The following is a 21720-nucleotide window of genomic DNA, read 5'->3' as shown; positions in this document are numbered from 1 at the left end:
GAAACAAACAGAAAACTCAGCAGAGCTGAACCTTGAATGCAATGGGTGCTGCCATGGTAACTCAGTGCTGTATGCAATCCTTGAGAAACCACAGCCTTTCTTCAGATAAATGTCAAGGGACTCTCCTAAGAAACAGAGCAAAGATTTATTTAGGAGAATAATAGCTTCTAAATGTGTGTCCTCTTACCCTGGGAGTGGCAGAATAGCCTTCAAGTATCACGTCAATCGTCTGGCCTGGGTACAGCTCCATCCTGATGGGGTGGAGTTGAAACACGGGGCTTTGAGGATCCCTGGGTGCCTGCGAGCACTGGGACTGGCTCTCAGCATGCCCCTTCTTAGCCAGTCTCTTCTTACCCAGCTTTTCTTGGGGACAGAAATCTTCATTCATCCAGAACAACTGTTGGACCCGACGTCCCTTGTTGGTCAACTTGAAGCGGTAATAATAGGTGTCCAGGCTGGAAAAGAGGAGGCAAGGATTGAGAGGATTCAACTTTGGGTTGTTCCGTTCAGCTCTACAGCCTTGGGATTTACTCCTCCGGAAGTATTTAAAAAGTGAGCAACAAAATAGACATTATTTTTTTTTTTTTACTGTAGGAAGGCTAAATGGTAATACTGCTAGGAACTACTAGGACAAGGTGACATCTACTCGTCGGGTCATTAGACTTGAGTTTGGTCCCTGAGTTGCCATCACCAGGAAAGGGGCCGTGGGGAAGTGGCCCCACCCATCCCCAGTTTTTCTCAGCAGGTTAAGCTGCCACATAACACACAGATACAGTTCATGTGAAAATCACTTCAATTTACGAGAAATGGTACTGAGAAGTGAAAGCAAAATAGCTACGGAAGGAGAAGTACATTTCAAATTGTGTTGAGTCAATTTCTAGTAACTAGTTAAATGTCTTGTGATGGACTCAATTTGAAGGGAACTTTAAAGAGAAACAACACATATCCTCTAAACCTAACCAAAGGTCAAGGGGACTATAATGCATCAGAACACCACCTGGATCGGTCATTTATCTCAGACTAATGTGCTTTAAAGATGCTACTACTCATGCATGCATGCATGCATTCATTCATCTATTCCGCAAATATCTACTAAAGACCTCTTTATTGTCTGTCTCTTCGCTAGACACTGAAATTTCTAAGATCTTGGAGGTAGTTCAAATGTGTTTTTGTTTGAGTTTTTTTTTTTTACTGATTTATAAGCTTACTTTATTTATTTTTTCACACACACACACACACACACACACTGTATTTTATTTTTACAAGAGATAAAATAGACTGACACCAAGCATTGTAAATTGATGACCACAACAAAAGCAACAATGATTGCAATTACCAAACACGAAACACACTCATACTATGTCATAATATTGACATTCAGTCCAGTAATCCTCCACTGTAACAGCTCCTTTACTTTGCAGTGAAAATTGATTTGTATATTCTTTGCCTCTGAGTCTTTGTGGGATTTTTTTTTTAATAATTCAAACAGAAAGTCACAAAAATTATAATCATCCTCATCAGTTCACTCAGTCCCATGTAATTAATTTTTTTTTATCTTGATCTTTTGTTAGCACTTTTATGAGTTCATCAGTTTTTCATTAGAGTTCTGAAAATGCTTATTCATTCAGTTCAGCAGTACAGTTACCAGAAACCTGTACTTGTCAGAGTCTTTTCCATGAATTCCTTGAAGATGAAACCTTTTTATAGGAACATTTTTGCAAAAGCATCAGAGTACACCCATAACTGTCTGTAAATGACAAAAGACTTAAAAATGACCACGGTTAAAGATTTGATGAAAGTTCATAATAATGCAATTGACAAGGAAATTTAGTTATTTCTGAGATATACATTTTAAAGTAATAACTAGAATTATGACTTATAACATTACACCAGAACATATAAGATTTTTAGAAATTTCATGTAATGTCTGAAACATATTAACATATTTCCATACAAATAACCCAATGAAAGTTTAGTATTAGTTGTTTTGTTTGTTATTTTATACTGCAGGTTCTTATTAGTCATCAATTTTATACACATCAGTGTATACATGTCAATCCCAATCGCCCAATTCAGCACACCACCATCCCCACCCCACTGCAGTTTTCCCCCCTTGGTGTCCATATGTCTGTTCTCTACATCTGTGTCTCGACTTCTGCCCTGCAAACCGGCTCATCTGTACCATTTTTCTAGGTTCCACTATAAGCTTACTTTAAAATATTCTTTTCAGGGAAAAAACTCATCTCAGGACTTTTAAAATTTTTTATTTTTTGGGGCTTTGAGTTTTCATCCCATCTGTCCCTCCTTTGGAAAGACACCATGTCTAATAAGCAAGTTGAACCTTGATAAATAATAAGGAGTGTTTGCCAGTTGTCAAGTATAACCATTATTAGCTAAATGTATGTCCAATGGGGCATGCTCATTGGAGTCTTAACTTTGTAGTTTGACTTCAGGGCTAAATGTAGGTTTTGGGGAAAATAATAAATAACATATACTATTTTATAAACTAGGCAGGGTCTCTGTCACTTATTCACAGTATATCTTTCAGTCATCATAGCACCCCAGTAATAATAAGCATATTGATTAATTTTATTGATGAAGAAACAGAAGCTCTGAAAATTTAAAGGAGTTGTCCAAAAATATGCCATCAGAAGAGGTGGCATACGGGTATTTCTTTAGATCCCTGTGCCCAAAAAATTGGCAAACTTTTTCTGTAAAGGACTGAATAATAAATATTTTAGACCTTTTGGGACATGTGGTCCATCACAACTACTCAACTCTCCACTGTAGTGTGAAAGAAGCTGTAGACAATATATGTACATGAATGGGCATGGCTGTCTTCCAATAACACTTTGTTTATAGAAACAGGCAATGGGCTGCAGTTTTCCCACCCCTGCTTTTGATGATTCTTCTGGAGATTGCTGGCATCAAGATTTTATATCAAAAAGAAGAACAGGGGCTTCCCTGGTGGCGCAGTGGTTGAGAATCTGCCTGCCAACGCAGGGCACACGGGTTCGAGCCCTGGTCTGGGAAGATCCCACATGCTGCGGAGCAACTAGGCCCATGAGCCACAATTACTGAGCCTGCGCGTCTGGAGCCTGTGCTCCGCAACAAGAGAGGCCGCGGCCGCGATACTGAGAGGCCCACGCACCACGATGAAGAGTGGCCACCGCTTGCCACAACTAGAAGAAAGCCCTCGCACAGAAACGAAGACCCAACACAGCCATAAATAAATAAATAGATAAATTAAAAAAAAAAAAAACAACTCCTGTCTTTAAAAAAAAAAAAAGAACAATAGGGTTTAGGCAGAGCAGAAATTGGCAGCTAAAAGCTACAGGTTGCTTTTATATTCGTAGGAAACTATCAGCTATCCCTCCAATTCTAGGCAAGTGTCAGAATATCCTTTGGGGCCATTTGGCACTATTTGTAGATTAAGGAGAACATGTAATTAAGTCTGGTTTGCAGTATATTGTTTTCTGTAATTATATTTGAATGCACTTAACAAATAAATTTGGAAACAGGAATGGTATGCAATGACAAAATGCCCTACCATATGGTCAATGGATAGGAGGAGAGGAGCATTTTTTTGTATCTAGTTGACACAAAAACTGTAATTGGATGCCTCTCTGAAAACATGTGCAATTAACGATCTCACTTGCCTATTACTTAATTCCTACTGGTTTATGGTATTTTCAATTAAGTGCCATATTTTGTAGATGGAGCAGAGGAAAGGAGGTATGGATGGGTTTGTGGGGAGGGTTCCTAACAGTATTTTGTCAGGTACATCTCTAAACACAGTGTGTCCATCTTGGTTTCAGGGCCTTAGACCAGAAGGCAGGAGCATCCCTTTGAGATCTGTTCACAGTAATGAAACAAACAGGCACCAATTCAGCTGGCTCCTGAGAGTCAACTAGTGACAATGCATGACTCTTCTGAGGAACCATAAACAAATCCTCACACATATCCTCCATGGTTAGTATTCAAACCCCATACATTTTTAGAGTCACATTTAGATCGTTCTGCTCAGAGATGTCTATACTGTACCACCTTTTATTTAAATATTTAGACTCTCTAGCTTTTCCTGAGTGATCAGGGGGAGCCAACTACAACCATCTCAGTTGTTGGTGCTACGGTGGGGAGGCAAGCAGAGAACATATACGAAAAAAAAATTACTGGCTTTGCAATACCTGATAAGATACATTTGCTATATATATATATATATATTTTAAAAATATTTATTTATTTATTTGGCTGCACCGGGTCTTTAGTTGCAGCACGTGGGATCTTCGTTGCCACATACGGGATCTTTAGTTGCGGCACATGGGTTCTTAGTTGCGGCATGCATGCGGGATCTAGTTTCCTGACCAGGGATCGAACCGGGGCCCCCTGCATTGCGAGCGTGGAGTCTTAACCGCTGGACCAGCAGGGAAGTCCCTGCAATATATTTTTACCTTCCTAGTTATACTCTACTTAGGTTATCACTAAGATCCATTTGTATTTTCTACATTCATGGAGAGGAATTAACAATATATTGGAATCAAAGAAGAGAAATCATGTTCAAGATTCTGAATTTGTCACAGAGAAGCCACTATAAGTTTTAGAGAAGAATATACTTCCTCTGAACCATCTCTTCTCTAATGTAGAGGGACACAGCTTGGAGAATGTAACCAAACTATGACTAGGAAATGTCTTCTCGTGGCCGATGAACCCATCTGGAGGGGGAAAAGTGAAGATAGGGAAGGGAGGGGGCTGAGAAGGCTAGTTCTGTTTACTTAAAAATAATTTTCCAAAGTAGGAGTGATGCTCAGCTTATAGAATATATGTGATATGTATAAAAATTGGTCCATGATATTTCCTTACCTAAAATGTGCTCCCAAATTGAGTTCTGGTGCAAAGGGCTTATCTGAAACAATGGTGGAGCCAATTCCTGAAGCCTGGACAGGTATCCGGTAGGTGTTGCTATTTTCAATGTCCAAAATGACTGTGTCTTTGAATGTGAGTATGTCGTTCAGGTTGGCAGTCAGTGTCAGTTCAACATCACTTTCTGGGGGAACTGTGCCTTCCTTGGGTTCAACCATCCAAAGGGACTTTTTGTGTGCCTGTAACACAAGACTACAAGTTAACAGTGAAGATATTCTTGGCTTTTCATTCTGCACATGTCAAAGCCCTCTATACTTCAAATGCCTGGCACTGCAGAACTCAACATCAGAGACAAACATTATTTTTTGAATCAAAGCAGCTGGGTGTTTGTTGGCTTTTCTTTTTTTTTTTTCTTCAAAAAGCAATATGATTCTGAAGAGCAAACCTACAATTCTACTTCTGAATGCTCTGTGAAGATTCTTTACATCTCTTTCTTAAGATGACAGCCCAGTTCTCTAACAAGCTTATACTAATTATCTGCTCTAATCTCCAAATTCTGAGATACCAACAGAAGGTACAACATCCTTCCCGGAATATGGAAGTTTTAAAAGAAATGTTTTTCAAATGCAAAGTTTCCATGATGTTATAGTAGGGATGAACAGCTTTCATTAATAAACACAATATAGGAAGTCATCTCGGTTTCTATTATTTCATAATAATCAATAGAATTTCATTTGCTAAAATTCCAAACTTACTTTGAAATGTGTGATAGGACTAAATTATAGAGTTGGAAGTGACTCCCACCAACCTGTTCCCTTTAACTGCTTAGATCCTCAGAGCTCACTCTTTCCTCCCTAAGGTCTTTGACCAAACAATACCTCTCAATGAAGCCTACTCTGACCATCACACTTTAAGTTGCAAGCCTTCCCCCCCGTACTCCTGATCCCCTTTACCCTGCTCTATATTTTCCCCTGAGCACTCACCATCTTCTAACATAGTGCATGATTGATTTATCATGCTTCTGTCTCTTTGCACTACAGTATAAGCTCTCCAAAGAAGGGATTTTTGTCTTTTTTGTTATTGTTGTTCACCGATACATCCCCAGTATCTATAACTATGCCTGGTACATAGTAGATGCTTAATAAATATTTGTTAAATGAATTCATGTATCTGCCTTTTAATCAAATCCTTCGATGTTAGAGATCTTATTTATCATCTAAGGTAACTTATCCCTGGTTTTAATAACTCAAACTATTTGATATGTCTTCCTTATATTAAATAGAGATACGTTTGTTTTTTTGTTTTTGACCTTCCAAACACTGGTATTTGGTCCACTCCCTTGGAGCTAAATAAAATAAATCAAACCTCCCTCTTTTGTTCAACAGCCCTTCAAATTCTACATCCAGCTTTAGAAGAAAACCTCATATGGCTCCAAAGTAAGTTGAAAATTTGGTTCAAGTGTCAAATAATAAAAAATGACTCATGCTATAAGCATCTTATTTAATTTAAGAATATAAATTCTGTTTCTTTGGTGGTAATCTATTTTCCCAGGCTGCTTCTAAGATTTTTCTCCTTGTACTTGATTGATTATAGTGCAGGTTCACTACAATGTCTCTAGTTATGGGTTTATTTTTATATCCTGTTTGGAATTTGCTACACTTCCAGAATCTGTGGTTTGATATCTTTATTTCTGAAAAATTCTCAGCCATTATGTTTTTAGATATTGTTTGTGCCTCATTCCTTCTCCTTTCCTTGTATTACTCCATTACACATGGGTATGACTTTCCTAGTGTGTCCTCTCTGTCTCAGCCTTCATCTGCATTTTCCATTCTTTCTCTCCCTGTGGTTCATTTTGGATGACTTCCTCTGAGCTATCTTCTAGTTCATTATTCTTTCTTCAGCTGTGTGTAATTCACTGTTAAACAGATTTATTATGTTATTAATTTCAGTGTTTTTTTGTGTTTTTGAATTCAGGTTTTATTATTTACTTTTCTTTTTATACATTTTTCAGCCTTTTGAGATTTTTAAAAATTCTGATTATGACATTCAACTTATTAGCTACTTTTTCTAGTCCTTCCTAGTTAACTGTAAATTTGATAAGCAAATTGTTCTTAGGATTTTTCAATACATGTAGCAAATACACGTTCAGTGGTTCTGAGGTCCAGGTGTTGTGGGAGACACAAAAATGTCCAAAGCACCATTCCTGCCCCCAAGAAGCTGATAGTAATGACATTCAGAGAGACCACCATGTAAACAAAAAAAATTCAAGTCAGAAGGAGGCTGGGGTGAAAGTGCCTCAGGGAAATCTAAAGAACAAGGTGGATTTCCGGAGCAGAAGGTATTGAAATTCTTTGACTGTACAACAAATTTCCAGACACGTTTTCTTTTCTGTCTAAACGTGAAATTGAGCATAATTATCAGGTAGTGTGATCCCTAACTATATATATATTTTTTTTAGTTAGTTAGTTAGTTAATTAATTAATTGGCTGCATTGGGTCTTTGCTGCCGTGCGCGGGCTTTCTCTAGTTGCGGTGAGCGGGGGCTACTCTTCGTTGCGGTACGCGGGCTTCTTATTGCAGTGGCTTCTCTTGTTGCAGAGCATGGGCTCTAGGAGCCTGGGCTTCAGTAGTTGCAGCACGTGGGCACAGTAGTTGTGGCTCACGGGCTCTAGAGCACAGGCTCAGAAGTTGTGGCACACGGGCTTAGTTGCTCCACAGCATGTGGGATCTTCCCGGACCAGGGCTTGAACCCGTGTCCCCTGCATTGGCAGACGGATTCTTAGCCACTGCGCCACCAGGGAAGTCCCCCTAACTATATTATACTATTGCTTAATAAAATTCAAATTTATTCTACTCTAATTTTATATATAAACAATTATCTCAAAATTAACACAAAGCACCATATCCCTATTTTGATTGCTGTATCATTTAAATCATTTCTAACAGTCCTGTTTTGAGGAAGAAATTACTCAGAAATATTTACATGGATAAATATTCATAGAAAATATTTATTGATGACTAACAATACACTGGGAAAAGGCTGAAAAAAGAAGAGATATAGAGATCATTTCGAAACTTCCAGGATAATAATGGAGAGGCAAAGCCAAACTCTCCACTTCACTGAAGAAGAGTTTGATCACTCCCTCGTGAATCTTTCTTGGCTCCCCGTACTCTTCTGAGTAGGGAAGGTCAGAATAAGCCCTCTAAAGAAAAGCACATAGAAGAAAACAACAACTTAAAAACAAATGTAAAATATACTCTATGGGCTGGATTTGAGAGGGCACTCCAGTCCAGAATTATCCTGCCTCTATTTAGTTTCTATGGTGTATTTCTCCTAGCAAATGTAAAAACATATGTAGCTCTATGAGGGCTTAGGTACAATGTAAAGCTGTGGATCAGAAACTTCCTGACAAGCATAGATTGGGTTTGGAAAAGAGTTGCACTGCTTGATGATGGTTGTAAATAAGAAGAATGTATGTTGCAATTTGCAGACAAGAGTTAGAAATTTCAGCCAGGCAGAATCTCACAGGATGGCAGTGCTTTGGAATGTCACCAAAATCCAGGTCTGGCCCCAAAGCAGATTCAGAGACTGGATTTGTTCAGTGGGCCCTGAATGGTCACTCTCTTGGGGACAGGCTCACAGGCACTTAAATAAGGAGAATCTAAGATTTAAACTCAAATGCCAATTTCCCAATTAACAACTGAGGAAACTTCTATTCCATAGACCACAATGCTAATTATATTGCCTCCTGGTTTGAAAGTCTGCATGGGAACTAATAAATACATTGCATTTTAAAATTCAAATAAATTAAATGAAGCACAGAAGACCAGTTCTCAAGATTATAAATTGTTTATAAAGAGGATGTAGATGAATGATGATTTGGAAATTTTATTTTAATTTTGCTATTAATGGAAATTATAGGTTTAACTCTAAGTCCAGAGGCCTGTTATTATTCATAACCTTTTAATATGGGCCATCTCTAGAGACACAGATATAAAAGAAAACAATTAAACATTAAATACCACACTAGTTTAAACTAGGGCTGAGATAAGATATTTGTATGAGAATTATCTCTATTGGGAGGACACTTGCCAAAAGAAATGTTGATGCTTGTATGACTCAAATTGTTTTTCCAAAATTTCTCTCTAACTTTTCTACTCACAGTAAATTAGCCCTAGTGGAGTACTAAAATATTAAGAAAACAGTAAGCAAAGTCTATCTTTCCAGAACATTAACCTGTATTTGTATGTAATTTTATCTTAAAATATTAGTAACAAAAAGATAATAATCCTCATAAATTCAATTTTGGGGACTATAGATCAATTATTACTGGCAAGAGAAACTACAAGATTGAATGTCACTGTATTTTGCTCATGTTTAGGTTCAAAGAAATAACTTCTTTGCATCTTAATTTATCCACTTTTCAAAAACAGTCTGTGATAGCCCAGTCACAACAATGTAGAGTTCTTCTGGCATGCACTTCAAAACTCTTGTATGTGTAACTGATTCACTTTGCTGTATAGCAGAAACTAACGCAACATTGTAAATCAACTATATTCCAATAAAAATTTTTAAAAAATAGATAACTAACAAGGACCTACTGTATAGCACAGGGAACTATACTCAACATTATGTAATAACGTATAAGGGAAAAGAACCTGACAAAGAATAAATATTTATATATATATGTGTATATATATATATATATATATATATATATATACACATATATATATAACTGAATCGCTGTGCTGTATACCTGAAACTTACATGATACTGTAAATCAACTATACTTTAATAAAAAAAAATTAGAAACAAAAAACAAAACTCATAGCCTCGACCCATTTCCCAGTTCCAAAGCCGCTGTCACATTTGTAGGCATCTGTTACAGCAGTACCCACTCTCAGCACCAATATCTGTCTTAATCAGCTGGGACTGCTATAACAAAGTACCGTAGACTGACTGGGTGGCTTATAAACTACAGAAATTTGTTTCTCACAATTCCAGAGGCTCTAAGTCTGAGATCAGAGTGCCAGCATGGTTGAGTTCTGCTGAGAGCCCTCTTTCAGAATGAAGACTGTTGCCTTTTCCTTGTATCCTCACATGGAAGAGAGCAGAGCAGAGGAAGCAAGCCATCTTCTGACCCTTAGTAGGGCACTAACCCCATCATGAGGACTCTACCCTTGTGACCTCATCTAATCCTAATTACCTCCCAAAGGCCTCACCTCCTAACACCATCACATTGGAGGGCAGGGTTTCAGCATATGAATTTTGGAGGAATACAAACATTCAGTTCCTGACATTCTGTCCCAGGCCCCCCAAATTCATGCCCTTCGCATTTGCAAAATGATATCCATTTCATCTAAACAGCTCCCAAAGCACATAACTTGTTTGGTTTCACAGGTTCACAGCTAGAGAGGAATTTTACCTCAGGATGAATGTACCTTGAGTCTCACTCATACCTGATTTAATTGATATTTAGATGAGACTCTAGACTTTAGAGTTGATACTGGAATAAGTTAAGACTGTTGGGACTGTTGGGATGGAATGAATGTATTTTGCATGTGAGAAGGATATCAATTTGGAGGGCCCAGGATGGAATGTTATGAACTGAATGTTTGTGTTCCTCCCAAATTAATGTTGAAACCCTATCCTCATTGTGATGGTACCAGGAGGTGAGGCCTCTGGGAGGTAATGAGGGTTAGGTGAGGTCATGAGGTGGAGCCCTCATGAACCGGATTAATATCCTTGTTAAGAGTCATGAAAGACTCACTTCCTCTGCTCTGCTCTCTGTCATGTGAAGATACAGTGAGAAGTTATCAGTCTTCAGCCTGATCCAGCCTAGTGGTACTTTGTTATAGCAGCCTGAACTAAGACACAGTCCCAAAGTGAAAATACTAATATCCTCTAACATATTAACCATAGAAAATAACACAAAAGTGAGTTCTAAAGAGCTATAAATGCAAATACAATTTCCTATAGATATTTTTAAGTGAGTCATTATAGCATCATTTCATTGGAGTTTTTATTACAGTAAATAGCCATCTCTGACATATCATTTCCAGTCTGACCTACATAATCAAAGTAATACATGGAAATAGATTTCCCATGCTTGAGTAACTAGCCCTTCTCCTTACTTAGAACTATTTGTCTTACTTTCAGTTTTTTTTATTCTAGGCTTTTATTTTATTTTGTCAAAGATTGCTCTCTTTAATGAAAAAATCAGTAAGATAATAAAGCTGGTTCCAAGGAGAATACAGAGACTGGTTTATATAGCCAGTGAAAGAAAAAAAATGCTGAAATACAATTGCTAAGTTAGATACTTGTTTAATTTCCTATAGAACAATAAAAACACAACATTTGATGTAATCTTTTGCATTTCTAGAAGTCTTTTAGAATTTAAATTTTAATGTCCTGATTGACTTTGAAAGACATACAGTAATCTTTTTAGGCTATTATTTTAGATAAAGTAATGCCAGCTGCTATAATGGAAAGATCCCTGATACTCAATGGCTTAATAAAACAGAAGCTTATTTCTGGCTCACATGCATTCCAGTTGGTGGCAGGAGTGAGGATGGGCTTCTGTTCCATTCAGGAATTCAAGGGCCCCAGCTAAACAGATACCGACATGTTTATTAATTCATGGCTTCTAAGCCAGTCTGGACATTGACATCTGCCTGGCCAATAAAAGAATGGAGGGTCACATGCCAAGATTTTATGCACAAGCCTGGAAGTGGCACACATCACTTCCGCTCACTTCCACTGGCCAGAGCTCAGTCACGAAGCCACACCTAACTCCAAACATTCTGGGAGGCTGGGAAATGTCATCTGCTATGGCCCAAGAGTAAAGGAGGACAGGCGTGGTGAACTGCTAGCTACTCTCTGCTATAGCTACCTTGTTGGTTCAGTATACTGTCACATCCTTAGGTCTTCCCCCAACTCGGATTTTGGAAGGTGAAGAGTTCACTCTATCAGAACAAGAAGTAGGAGTATAATTTGGTATTTCAACTTCTATGGGAATTGCAGGCCTGGAGTTCATATCTATCTGCTCTTAGGACAAATGGAGGGGCAGCTAGAAGATAAAATAAAAATGTTCTAGGCAGGATCATCTCATTCTGTTGGCCCTTCTTCCCAAATATATGGCCTTTGAACACTCTACATAGTTTTACGCATTTATGAGGCTCAGCTTACAATCAAAACATAAATCAATGCCATTTTTGTCCTTCTTTTATCAAAAAACAAATGCCTTTCAAAAGAGGGTATTGCCAATGTCAGCTTTCCTGTTCTAACCATTTATTTTCCTCGTCTAGCCAGTAGCACAGGTCAACCCTCTGTCTACAATAAAGAGAGGGTGTCACCAGCCTAAGTGCTATTTCAAGTCAGGGGACATTAGTTTTCGATGGATGGGTACCATTTCTATTCTGATTCCTGCTGACACGGGTTGGCTGTTCTGGAAAGAAGAGCTGAAATTGCTCTCCAGGGCTGAAGTGGTAAGTTTTCTTTCTGATGAAGCTTATTAATCAATGTTTGGCATAAAACCAGGCAGCAAAGTACATCCTAGAATCCAAGAACAAGGCACATTAAAATGCCAGCTGCTGGGACTTCCCTGGTGGTCCAGTGGCTAAGACTCCACACTCCCAATGCAGGGGGCCCGGGTTCGCTCTCTGGTCATGGAACTAGATCCCACATGCCGCAACTAAGAGTTCGTATGCCGCAACTAAAGATCCCACATGCCACAACTACAAGATCCCACACGCGGCAGCTAAAGATCTTGCATGCTGCAACTAAAAAAAAAAAAAAAAAAAGATCCCACACGCGGCAACGAAGATCCCATATGCTGCAACTAAGACCCGGTGCAGCCAAATAAATATATATTTTAAAAAATAATAATAAAAAAATAAAATAAAGTGCCAGCTGCTAAGGTACTGGACTATCCTTACCAAAAGTCAGGCTCTAAACCACTCTCACCTTGTGTCTCTTTGGTATTTGGCTTTTAGGGGTGTCCCTTGTTTTTAGGGAGGACTTGGCCTATGTGACATTTTATGTTATTAGATGGCAAATTTGACTAAAGGAGGGATGGATGAATGATAATCATAGCTATGGAGGACATCTGGTAACCCTTTCAAAATAACAATACAGCAAGACAACGACTGATAGGTTAGGAAGGAAAGCTCTAAAGGAAAAGAGACACTGTAGTTTGAGTCCCAGATCTGCCACATTCCAGCTGTTGGACATCGGGCATGTCACTTAACCGTGTCCAGCCTCAGCTTTCCCACCTGCAGCTCATGATACTGACTGCACCTTCCACATAGAGTTGATGGTTAAATGAGGTGATGCATATAAAACTCAGAATAGTGTCTGGCACACAGTAAGTCTCCATAAAGGACAGCTATTGTCATCATTTTACCAAGAGCTGAAATGTCCCACATGACACAATTTATGGGCTCAATAGTATTTGTCCCTGAAATATATTACAAAACTGAGACAGTAAGGATGGATGCTAAGAAAGTATTTAACATACAATACTCTTGCCAGAAGAGAAGCATCTCATAAGGGTTTACAGTACGCAGAAGTATAAGATGGCTACTCCTACTCCATCTCCCGGTGTCCAGTTATCTTCTCCTAGTTATTAAATCAAACACTAGTCTAGGCGCTGCTGTGAGGGGATTTTGCAGATGGAGAGATTACCCTAGTGTTCCTGACTTATGCCGGAAGACATAGCCCTTAGAAGGGATCGGGCTCTTCCTAATGAGGAGATTCCAAGCATGTGAGGGACTATGGAAGGGGTACATGGTGGGGAACTGTGGGGGGCTTGACAGCTGACAGCAGCCCCTGGCCTACAGCTAGCAAGAACATGGGGCCTCAGTTATTCAACTGAGAAAAAACAAACTTCGCCAAACCTGAGGGGGCCTAGAAAAGGATCTTTCCCTAGCCAAGCCTCCGGAAGGGAATGCAGCTCAGCCAGCATCTCAGTCTCAGCCTTCTGAGATCCTAAAGGCAGGATCCAGCCAAGTCATGTCTGGACTTCTGACCCATGGAAACTGAGGTAATACATTTGTATTGTATTAAGCCACTAAGTTTGTAGTAATTGTTTATATAGCAATATAAAACTAATACAGGGTTCCAAAGATGAAAAACATTAGCTTTCCTAAGCCTTCTACCAAAATTTCAGCAACAGCTGCCTCTGTTTTTTCTATGAATTGGGGCTAGAATGCCTGAGTCATTCCAGTAGCCCATGAACAACACATACAGGAGGTTGGTATGTATATGTGCATATGACTGCGCAAAGGATGGAAAAATTGTGATCTTTTGCAATTCAGAATTCCATGTCCACTGGTGATGAGTGTTCAACCCTCCTCCTTAGATATGAGGGTACACATATCTAAGGCTAACATTTGCTTTTTATTTGACAATAGGGCATTAGCACACTTCTTAGGCAGTGCTCAGGTCCCAAGGTAAAACAGTCAGAGCTTTTATAAATTACCCTATCATGTACTTAATATTTGCCATAAAAGACAAAAGTGTTTGCACATGTCGTTTCAACAGTAAACGAGAGCGAATACACTCAGGCAGACCTCCTACCCTGCAGTGTTAATGACTATGAAGCTTGAAGAAAACAGCACTGTGCACTCTTCTCTAAAATGACTCGCTTGCCAGTTGAAATCTGCAGGAATTTCCTTCCATGGAATGAGAGGACACAAATAACAACAGGGACCAAGGTGCAGAGTGAGGGATTTCTTTGGATTTATACTATTATCTCAGCAGATGATCAATTCTTTGGGGAACAAGAACAATGAACATCACTCAGGCCTTTCTCTTTTTTGTCCCCTAAATATCTGTATCTGTAGTCATATGGTTCTCTGTCCTGAAGTGAGTCACTTTGCTGCTTAAAATAATTAACTGAACGTTAGGAGATGAAGTACAAAAGAAATGATGCTGGAGCTTTATAAAAGAAGCAGAGAGGGTCATGATTAAAAGAGGGGGCCTTAAGGTCACATGGAGGCCTGTCGGTCAACTGTGGACTCTGCCCATCTGTAGCCAGGGAGCTTTGTATTAATTTTTAAAATCTAGGTTTCAGTTTTCTCATCTGTTAAATGTACTACTTGAAGATGAAATAAAATGGGTGCCAAGCACCTAGTACTTTGTCTATCACAAAGTAAATACTCAATAATTGGTGGTTATTATTAACGTTATCATTCAAAATTCACGTCCAGTTCTCCTTCCTGCTTGCACCCTCCCCAGTCTAGTTGACAGGAATCTCTTTCACAGGCCTGATCCTATGCCTCTCTTGCTGGAGATTCTGGATGGCTCTCCAATGTCTGGACCAGTGGTGCTGAATTTTTTTCCCCTTTGAGAAAGCTATGGAACCCCTCCATAGAAAAAGTAAACACACACACACACACCCCACACATATCCCAAACTTTACATATAATTTCCAGGGTTCATGGACCCCCAAACATGGTGGGTGTTTGTCATCTTTTCTGTTTGAAACAAAGGCAGCCTGCAATCAAGACTGGTACACCAGATAAGAACCTATGGTCTGGAGGATTTGTTCCAAATCCTTCCTTAGAGGGCCCCAATGCACTTTTCCAGGCTTACTTCCCAGGCACTGTCAATTTCCAACACACACCCTCGGTTTCAGCCACACCAGATCTTCCCGAGTGTGCTGTACATCACCACTGCATTTACCTATGCTGTTCTCTGGAAACGTACACCCCATTTCCCTGTCCTTCTCCTCCTTATGCCTCAAGTCTCCACTCAAATGTGCCTACCTATGAACATTTTTAATTTTATGGAAGAATTAGCCACTTTCTCCTCTGTGCTTATATATAACATAGCACACTGTAATACTGTGTTGCTTTTGTATCCATTTCTTTTTTTGAAATTGTAAACTCTTTGAAGAAAGAGATCATTCTTATGATTTTATGAAGAAAGATCATTTTTATGTCTCTCCCTTCAGCTAGCACAGTTAGTCCCAGGCATGAGGAAGATGCTCAAAAATATTTATTTATTGGTCAATAAATATATGAAAAATGTTCAGCATCACCAGTAAGCCAAAGAAACACAAACTTAACTAATGATACAACACTTTTTTTCATCTGCCAGTTTTGTAAAACAAACGAAATGTTAGCAAGGGTCTCGGAGAGGGTGACATTCTTTAACACTGATGGGGGTAGGGTGGGTAGGATATAAACTGGTACAAACTTTCTGAGAGATAATATCAAAAGATGTATCAAGACTCTTAGTTATGTTCATGCCATTTCACCCAGCAATTGCATTTCTAGGTATTTAGTCTAAGGAAACAGTTAAAGATGGGAGCAGCAATTAAGATGTGAGCATTGTTTACAGTGGTGAAAAACTGGAAACCACCTATCAGCAGGGGATTAGTTAGTTAAACAACTGTGGTGGAGCCAAATGAGGCAATAAAGTCAGTCACTGAAAATGATCTGAACAGGGGTACTCCTTAATAATTCATATCAAAACTGACTATACTACATTGTTGAATGAAAATAGCTGGTAACGAAATAGTATTATTTGATGGTGGGGGGTAGGAATACACAGTCAGACACACAAACACAGTAAAGTTTTGGAAGATGTACACCAAAGATTTTATAGTGGTCATCTGCAGGGTGGCATAGAGTGATTTTTTTCTCTATCCTTATAGAATAAACAGAAGTTAAGGAAATGTTACTTGTGTAACAAGAACACACACATATATTTCTTGAATAAATAACTCATTCTAAAAGGATATGATCACTCTTCTCTTTAGAGAGCATTTAATTTTAACTCTGTTTGCTCTCTTGCTTCAGATTCATTCCCAGTTTCTTTCTTTCTTAGAAGCTTTTTCTTTAAAAATAAATAATACATGTCACAGTGTTAAATTCAAATGGATTCAAGGGTAATGAGTCTCTCTCTCTCTCATGCCTGTGCATGATCACTAGTTACCATCCCCAGAGGCAGCCACTGTTTGCTGTTTTCTGCCTGGCTTTTCAGAGAAACTTTATAAGTAAAATTAGACATATATGTATTTATATTATTGCATATATACTTTTCTTGCATAAATGGTAGCATACTTATACACTCTGTCCTGAAGCATGATTTAAATTTTTAAATTTTATTTGTATGAAATGTATACCCATACACAATTTCCAAAGTTAAATGGTTCTAGAAAAGTTATATTGTGAGAATTTGGTAAAGTTGCAAGATATAAAATTAATACACAGAAATCTCTTGCATTCCTATACACTAACAATGAAAGATCAGAAAGAGAAATTAAGGCAACAATCCCATTTACCACGGCAACAGAAAGAATAAAATACCTAGGAATAAACCTACCTAAGGAGGGAAAAGACCTGTACTCAGAAAACTATAAGATACTGATGAAAGAAATCAAAGACAACACAAACAGATGGAGAGATATACCATGTTCTTGGATCAGAAGAATCAATATTGTGAAAATGACTATACTACCCAAAGCAATCTACAGATTCAATGCAATCCCTATCAAATTAAAAATGGCATTTTCCACAGAATTAGAACAACAAGTTTTACAATTTGTATGGAAACACAAGAGACCCTGAATAGCCAAAGCAATCTTGAGAAAGAAAAACGGAGCTGGAGGAATCAGGCTACCAGACTTCAGACTATACTACAAAGCTACAGTAATCAAGACAGTATGGCACTGGCACAAAAACAGAAATATAGATCAATGGAACAGGATAGAAAGCCCAGAGGTAAACCCACACACCTATGGTCACCTAATCTATGACAAAGGAGGCAAGAATATACAATGGAGAAAAGACAGCCTCTCCGATAAGTGGTGCTGGGGAAACTGGACAGCTACATGTAAAAGAATGAAATTAGAACACTCCCTAACACCATACACAAAAATAAACTCAAAACAGATCAAAGACCTAAATGTAAGGCTGGACACTATAAAACTGTTAGAGGAGAACATGGGCAGAACACCCTTTGACATAAATCACAGAAAGTTCTTTTTTGACTCACCTCCTAGAGTAATGAAAATAAAAAACAAAAATAAACAAATGGGATCTAATTAAACTTAAAAGTTTCATGCAGCAAAGGAAACCATAAACAAAACAAAAAGACAACCCTCAGAATGTGAGAAAATACTTCAAATGAAGCAACCAACAAAGGATTAATCTCCAAAGTATACAAGCAGCTCATGCAGCTCAATATCAAAAAAACAAACAACCCAACCCCAAAATGGGCAGAAAACCTAAATAGACATTTCTCCAAAGAAGATATACTGGTTGCCAACAAACACATGAAAGAATGCTCAACATCATTAATCATTAGAGAAATGCAAATCAAAACTACAATGAGGTATCATCTCACACCAGTCAGAATGGCCATCATCAAAAAATCTACAAACAATAAATGCTGGAGAGGAGGTGGAGAAAAGGGAACCCTCTCGCACTGTTGGTGGGAATGTAAATTGATACAGCCACTATGGAGAACAGTATGGAGGTTCCTTAAAAAACTAAAAATAGAACTAGCATATGACCCAGCTCTCCCACTACTGGGCATATACCCTGAGAAAACCATAATTCAAAAAGAGTCATGTACCACAACGTTCATTGCAGCACTATTTACAATGGCCAGGACATGGAAGCAACCTAAGTGTCCATCGACAGATGAATGGATAAAGAAGATGTGGCACATATATACAATGGAATATTACTCAGCCATAAAAAGAAACGAAATTGAGTTATTTGTAGTGAGGTGGATGGATCTAGAGTCTGTCATACAGAGTGAAGTAAGTCAGAAAAACAAATACTGTATGCTAACACATATATATGGAATCTAAAAAAAAAAAAATGGTTCTGACGAACCTAGGGGCAGGACAGGAATAAAGACGCAGACATAGAGAATGGACTTGAGGACATGGGGAGGGGGGAAGGGTAAGCTGGGACGAAGTGAGAGTGTAGCACTGACATATATACACTACCAAATGTGAAATAGCTAGCTAGTGGGAAGCAGCTGTGTCAAACAGGGAGATCAGCTAGGTGCTATGTCCCCACCTAGAGGGGTGGGATAGGGAGGGTGGGAGGGAGACGCAAGAGGGAGGGGATATGGGGATATATGTATACATATAGCTGATTCACTTTGTTACACAGCAGAAACTAACACAACATCGTAAAGCAATTATATTCCAACAAAGATGTTAGAAAAAAAAACAAATAACCCAGTTAAAAAAATGGGCGGAAGAACTAAATAGACATTTCTCCAAAGAAGACATACAGATGGCCAAAACAAACACACGAAAAGATGCTCAACATCACAAATTATTAGAGAAATGCAAATCAAAACTACAGTGAGGTATCACCTCACACCGGTCAGAATGGCCATCATCAAAAAATCTACAAACAATAAATGCTGGAGAGGGTGTGGAGAAAAGGAAACCCTCCTACACTGCTGATGGGAATGTAAATTGGTACAGCCACTATGCAGAACAGTGTGGAGGTTCTTTTAAAAACTAACACAGAGCTACCATATGACCTAACAATCCCACTCCTAGGCATATATCCAGAGAAAACCATAATTCAAAAGGATGCATGCACCCTGATGTTCATTGCAGCACTCTTTACAATAGCCAGGACATGGAAGCAACCTAAGTGTCCATCAACAGAGTAATGGATAAAGAAGATGTGGTACATATATACAATTGAATATTACTCAGCCATAAAAAGGAACGAAATAGTGCCATTTGCAGAGACATGGATGGACCTAGAGATTGTCATACAGAGTGAAGTAAGTTAGAGAGAAAACCAAATATCATATAAAATCGCTTATATGTGGAATCTAGAAAAATGATACAGAGGAACTTACTGGCAAAACAGAAATAGAGTCACAGATGTAGGGAACAAACTTATGGTTACCAAGGGGGGGAAGAGGGGGTGGGATGAATTGGGAGATTGGGATTGACATATATACACTATTACGTTAAAAATAGAAAACTAATGAGAACCTACTGTGTAGCACAGGGAACTCTACTCCACGATCTGTGGTGACCTAAACGGGAAGGAAATCTCAAAAAGAGTGGATATATGCATATGTATAACTGATTCACTTTGCTGTACAGCAGAAACTAACACAACATCGTAAAGCAATTATACTCCAATAAAAATTAATTAAAAAATATTTTTAAGAAGGTATACTGTGAAAAACACTTGTCTCTTGAACCCAGTCTCCCACCCTTCTCATTCTCATTGTTGCACATTAATGAGGGCAACCCCTTTAATTTTTAGCATTTTCTTTTGGTGTTTACCTTCATATCTGTAAGTAATCTACTGCTATTTCTTAATTTTTCAGTTTGAGCCTTATCCATTTGCTTCTATGGAAGATAATGATAGCTTTTTTCCTCTCCCTCTCTCTGTGCATTTCTTTTACCAACTCTTCTACATTTTCATTTTGGGTAGTTTCATCTGACGGTTCACTTCCACAGTTTTCATCTGTACGTAATACGCAGTTAAACCCATCTATTGAGTTCCTAATTGCAATTGTATTTTTTAGGTCTTCAATTCCCATTTGTTCTCTTTTATACTTTCTAGATCTCTACCAAAATTTTAAATCTTGCCTTTTATTTCCTTCAGTATATTAAGCATATTGTAGTTTTATATTAATTTGTCTCCTGTATGCCTGGTAATTTTAAAATTAACTGTTTGATGTTGTAATGAAAACTGTAGAGATACTTTGAGGCTTAGAACAATGTTGTCTTCCTCTGGTGAGACTATATATTTGCTTCTAGGAAAGATGCTGGGGAAAAACAGCAATCCCGGAACTCCTTTAAATAGGCAGAGATTAAAATGACTTAAAATGATGGTCTGTACTAGCTTACTTTTGTTCCCAGAATGTAGCTTTTCCTAGTCCTAACCAAAAGTTTGGGAGTCTTACCAAGTCCATTCTTCTCCAATTTTTCTCTCTCTAGCCTGTCCTGATTCCAATGTTTATCTTCTTAGACCAGTGAGTTTTCTGAAAGCTCCTTTCAGTTTTTCAGCCTCTTCTGGTACTATATAGGAAAAGCAGTCACAAACGCTGGACGTATATTTCTCAATTTCCTTTTTCTTTTGGGTTGTCATTGGCTTTGTTTGCTCCGTCATTCCCTTAAACTCATGATTTTTCATATCTTGCCCAGCTTTTCTCCCTGTTCTTAGAGGGAAGTAGTTCAGAATGATATACTGAATTGAAAGGGCTTTGTCTGTGCTTGGTATGCTGAGAGTTCCTGTTGGCCAAGCAATTGCCCTACCTCTTAATTTCCCCATTTGTGAGGAAAAAAAAGTCTGAGAATTTTAAGACCAGCAGACTTTGATTGTATGAGGGAGGGAGGTATCTGTAATTTACACAGCTCTTAAGTAATATGTACCAACAATCATTTTTAAAAATTTTTATTTTATATTGGAGCATAGTTCATTAACAATGTTGTGTTAGTTTCAGGTGTACAGCAAAGTGATTCAGTTATACATATACATGTATCTATTCTTTTTCAACAATCTTTTAAGGCTACAAGGAGGTATCTTTGAACAAGGACAATAATGTTCTTTCTGAAAGTCACTGCCTTCTCAAGACAGATTAAAAATTTATTTTTAAATAGAAAATTCAGAAAATTTTAAAAAATAAATTAAAAAAAAATTTAAAAAGACAGTGAAAAGTGTCATTATCAAACACAAGTCATGATGATAGTTAAATAAAAGGAAATAGGACTGCTCTGAGCACATAGGCATGATTTACACAGTGCCAGGAAGCATCTGTACAAATACATGAATAAATAAGCCCCAAGGAGCTAAAGAATTAGAAAGCTAATGAACCTGAAATTTCTAAAGTAAGTTATTTGCTAAT

The 21720-nt window shown here is 38.2% G+C and overlaps 1 protein-coding gene and 1 long non-coding RNA gene across 3 annotated transcripts in view; one reads left to right on the top strand and one right to left on the bottom strand.

The window, feature by feature from the left end:
• The window catches only part of LOC309649354, a 460714-nt gene that overhangs the window by 109535 nt on the left and 329459 nt on the right, over positions 1-21720 (top strand). The window lies entirely within an intron of this gene.
• HYDIN (HYDIN axonemal central pair apparatus protein) overlaps positions 1-21720 on the bottom strand; it is a 443025-nt gene that overhangs the window by 191169 nt on the left and 230136 nt on the right. For both annotated transcript variants that reach the window (XM_082438963.1, XM_082438964.1), the window contains exons 20-21: positions 4861-5099; positions 188-455 (exon numbers count right to left, since the gene is read on the bottom strand). In XM_082438963.1, the coding sequence (XP_082295089.1) occupies positions 188-455; positions 4861-5099 (507 nt within the window). The remainder of the gene's footprint in view (positions 1-187; positions 456-4860; positions 5100-21720) is intronic.

The sequence above is a fragment of the Balaenoptera physalus genome (genome assembly GCF_965194825.1).
Source record: "Balaenoptera physalus genome assembly, chromosome: 19".
Taxonomy (NCBI): Eukaryota; Metazoa; Chordata; class Mammalia; order Artiodactyla; family Balaenopteridae; genus Balaenoptera; species Balaenoptera physalus.
The sequence above is the reverse complement of the archived record's forward strand: the minus strand, read 5'-3'. Positions and strand labels throughout refer to the sequence as shown.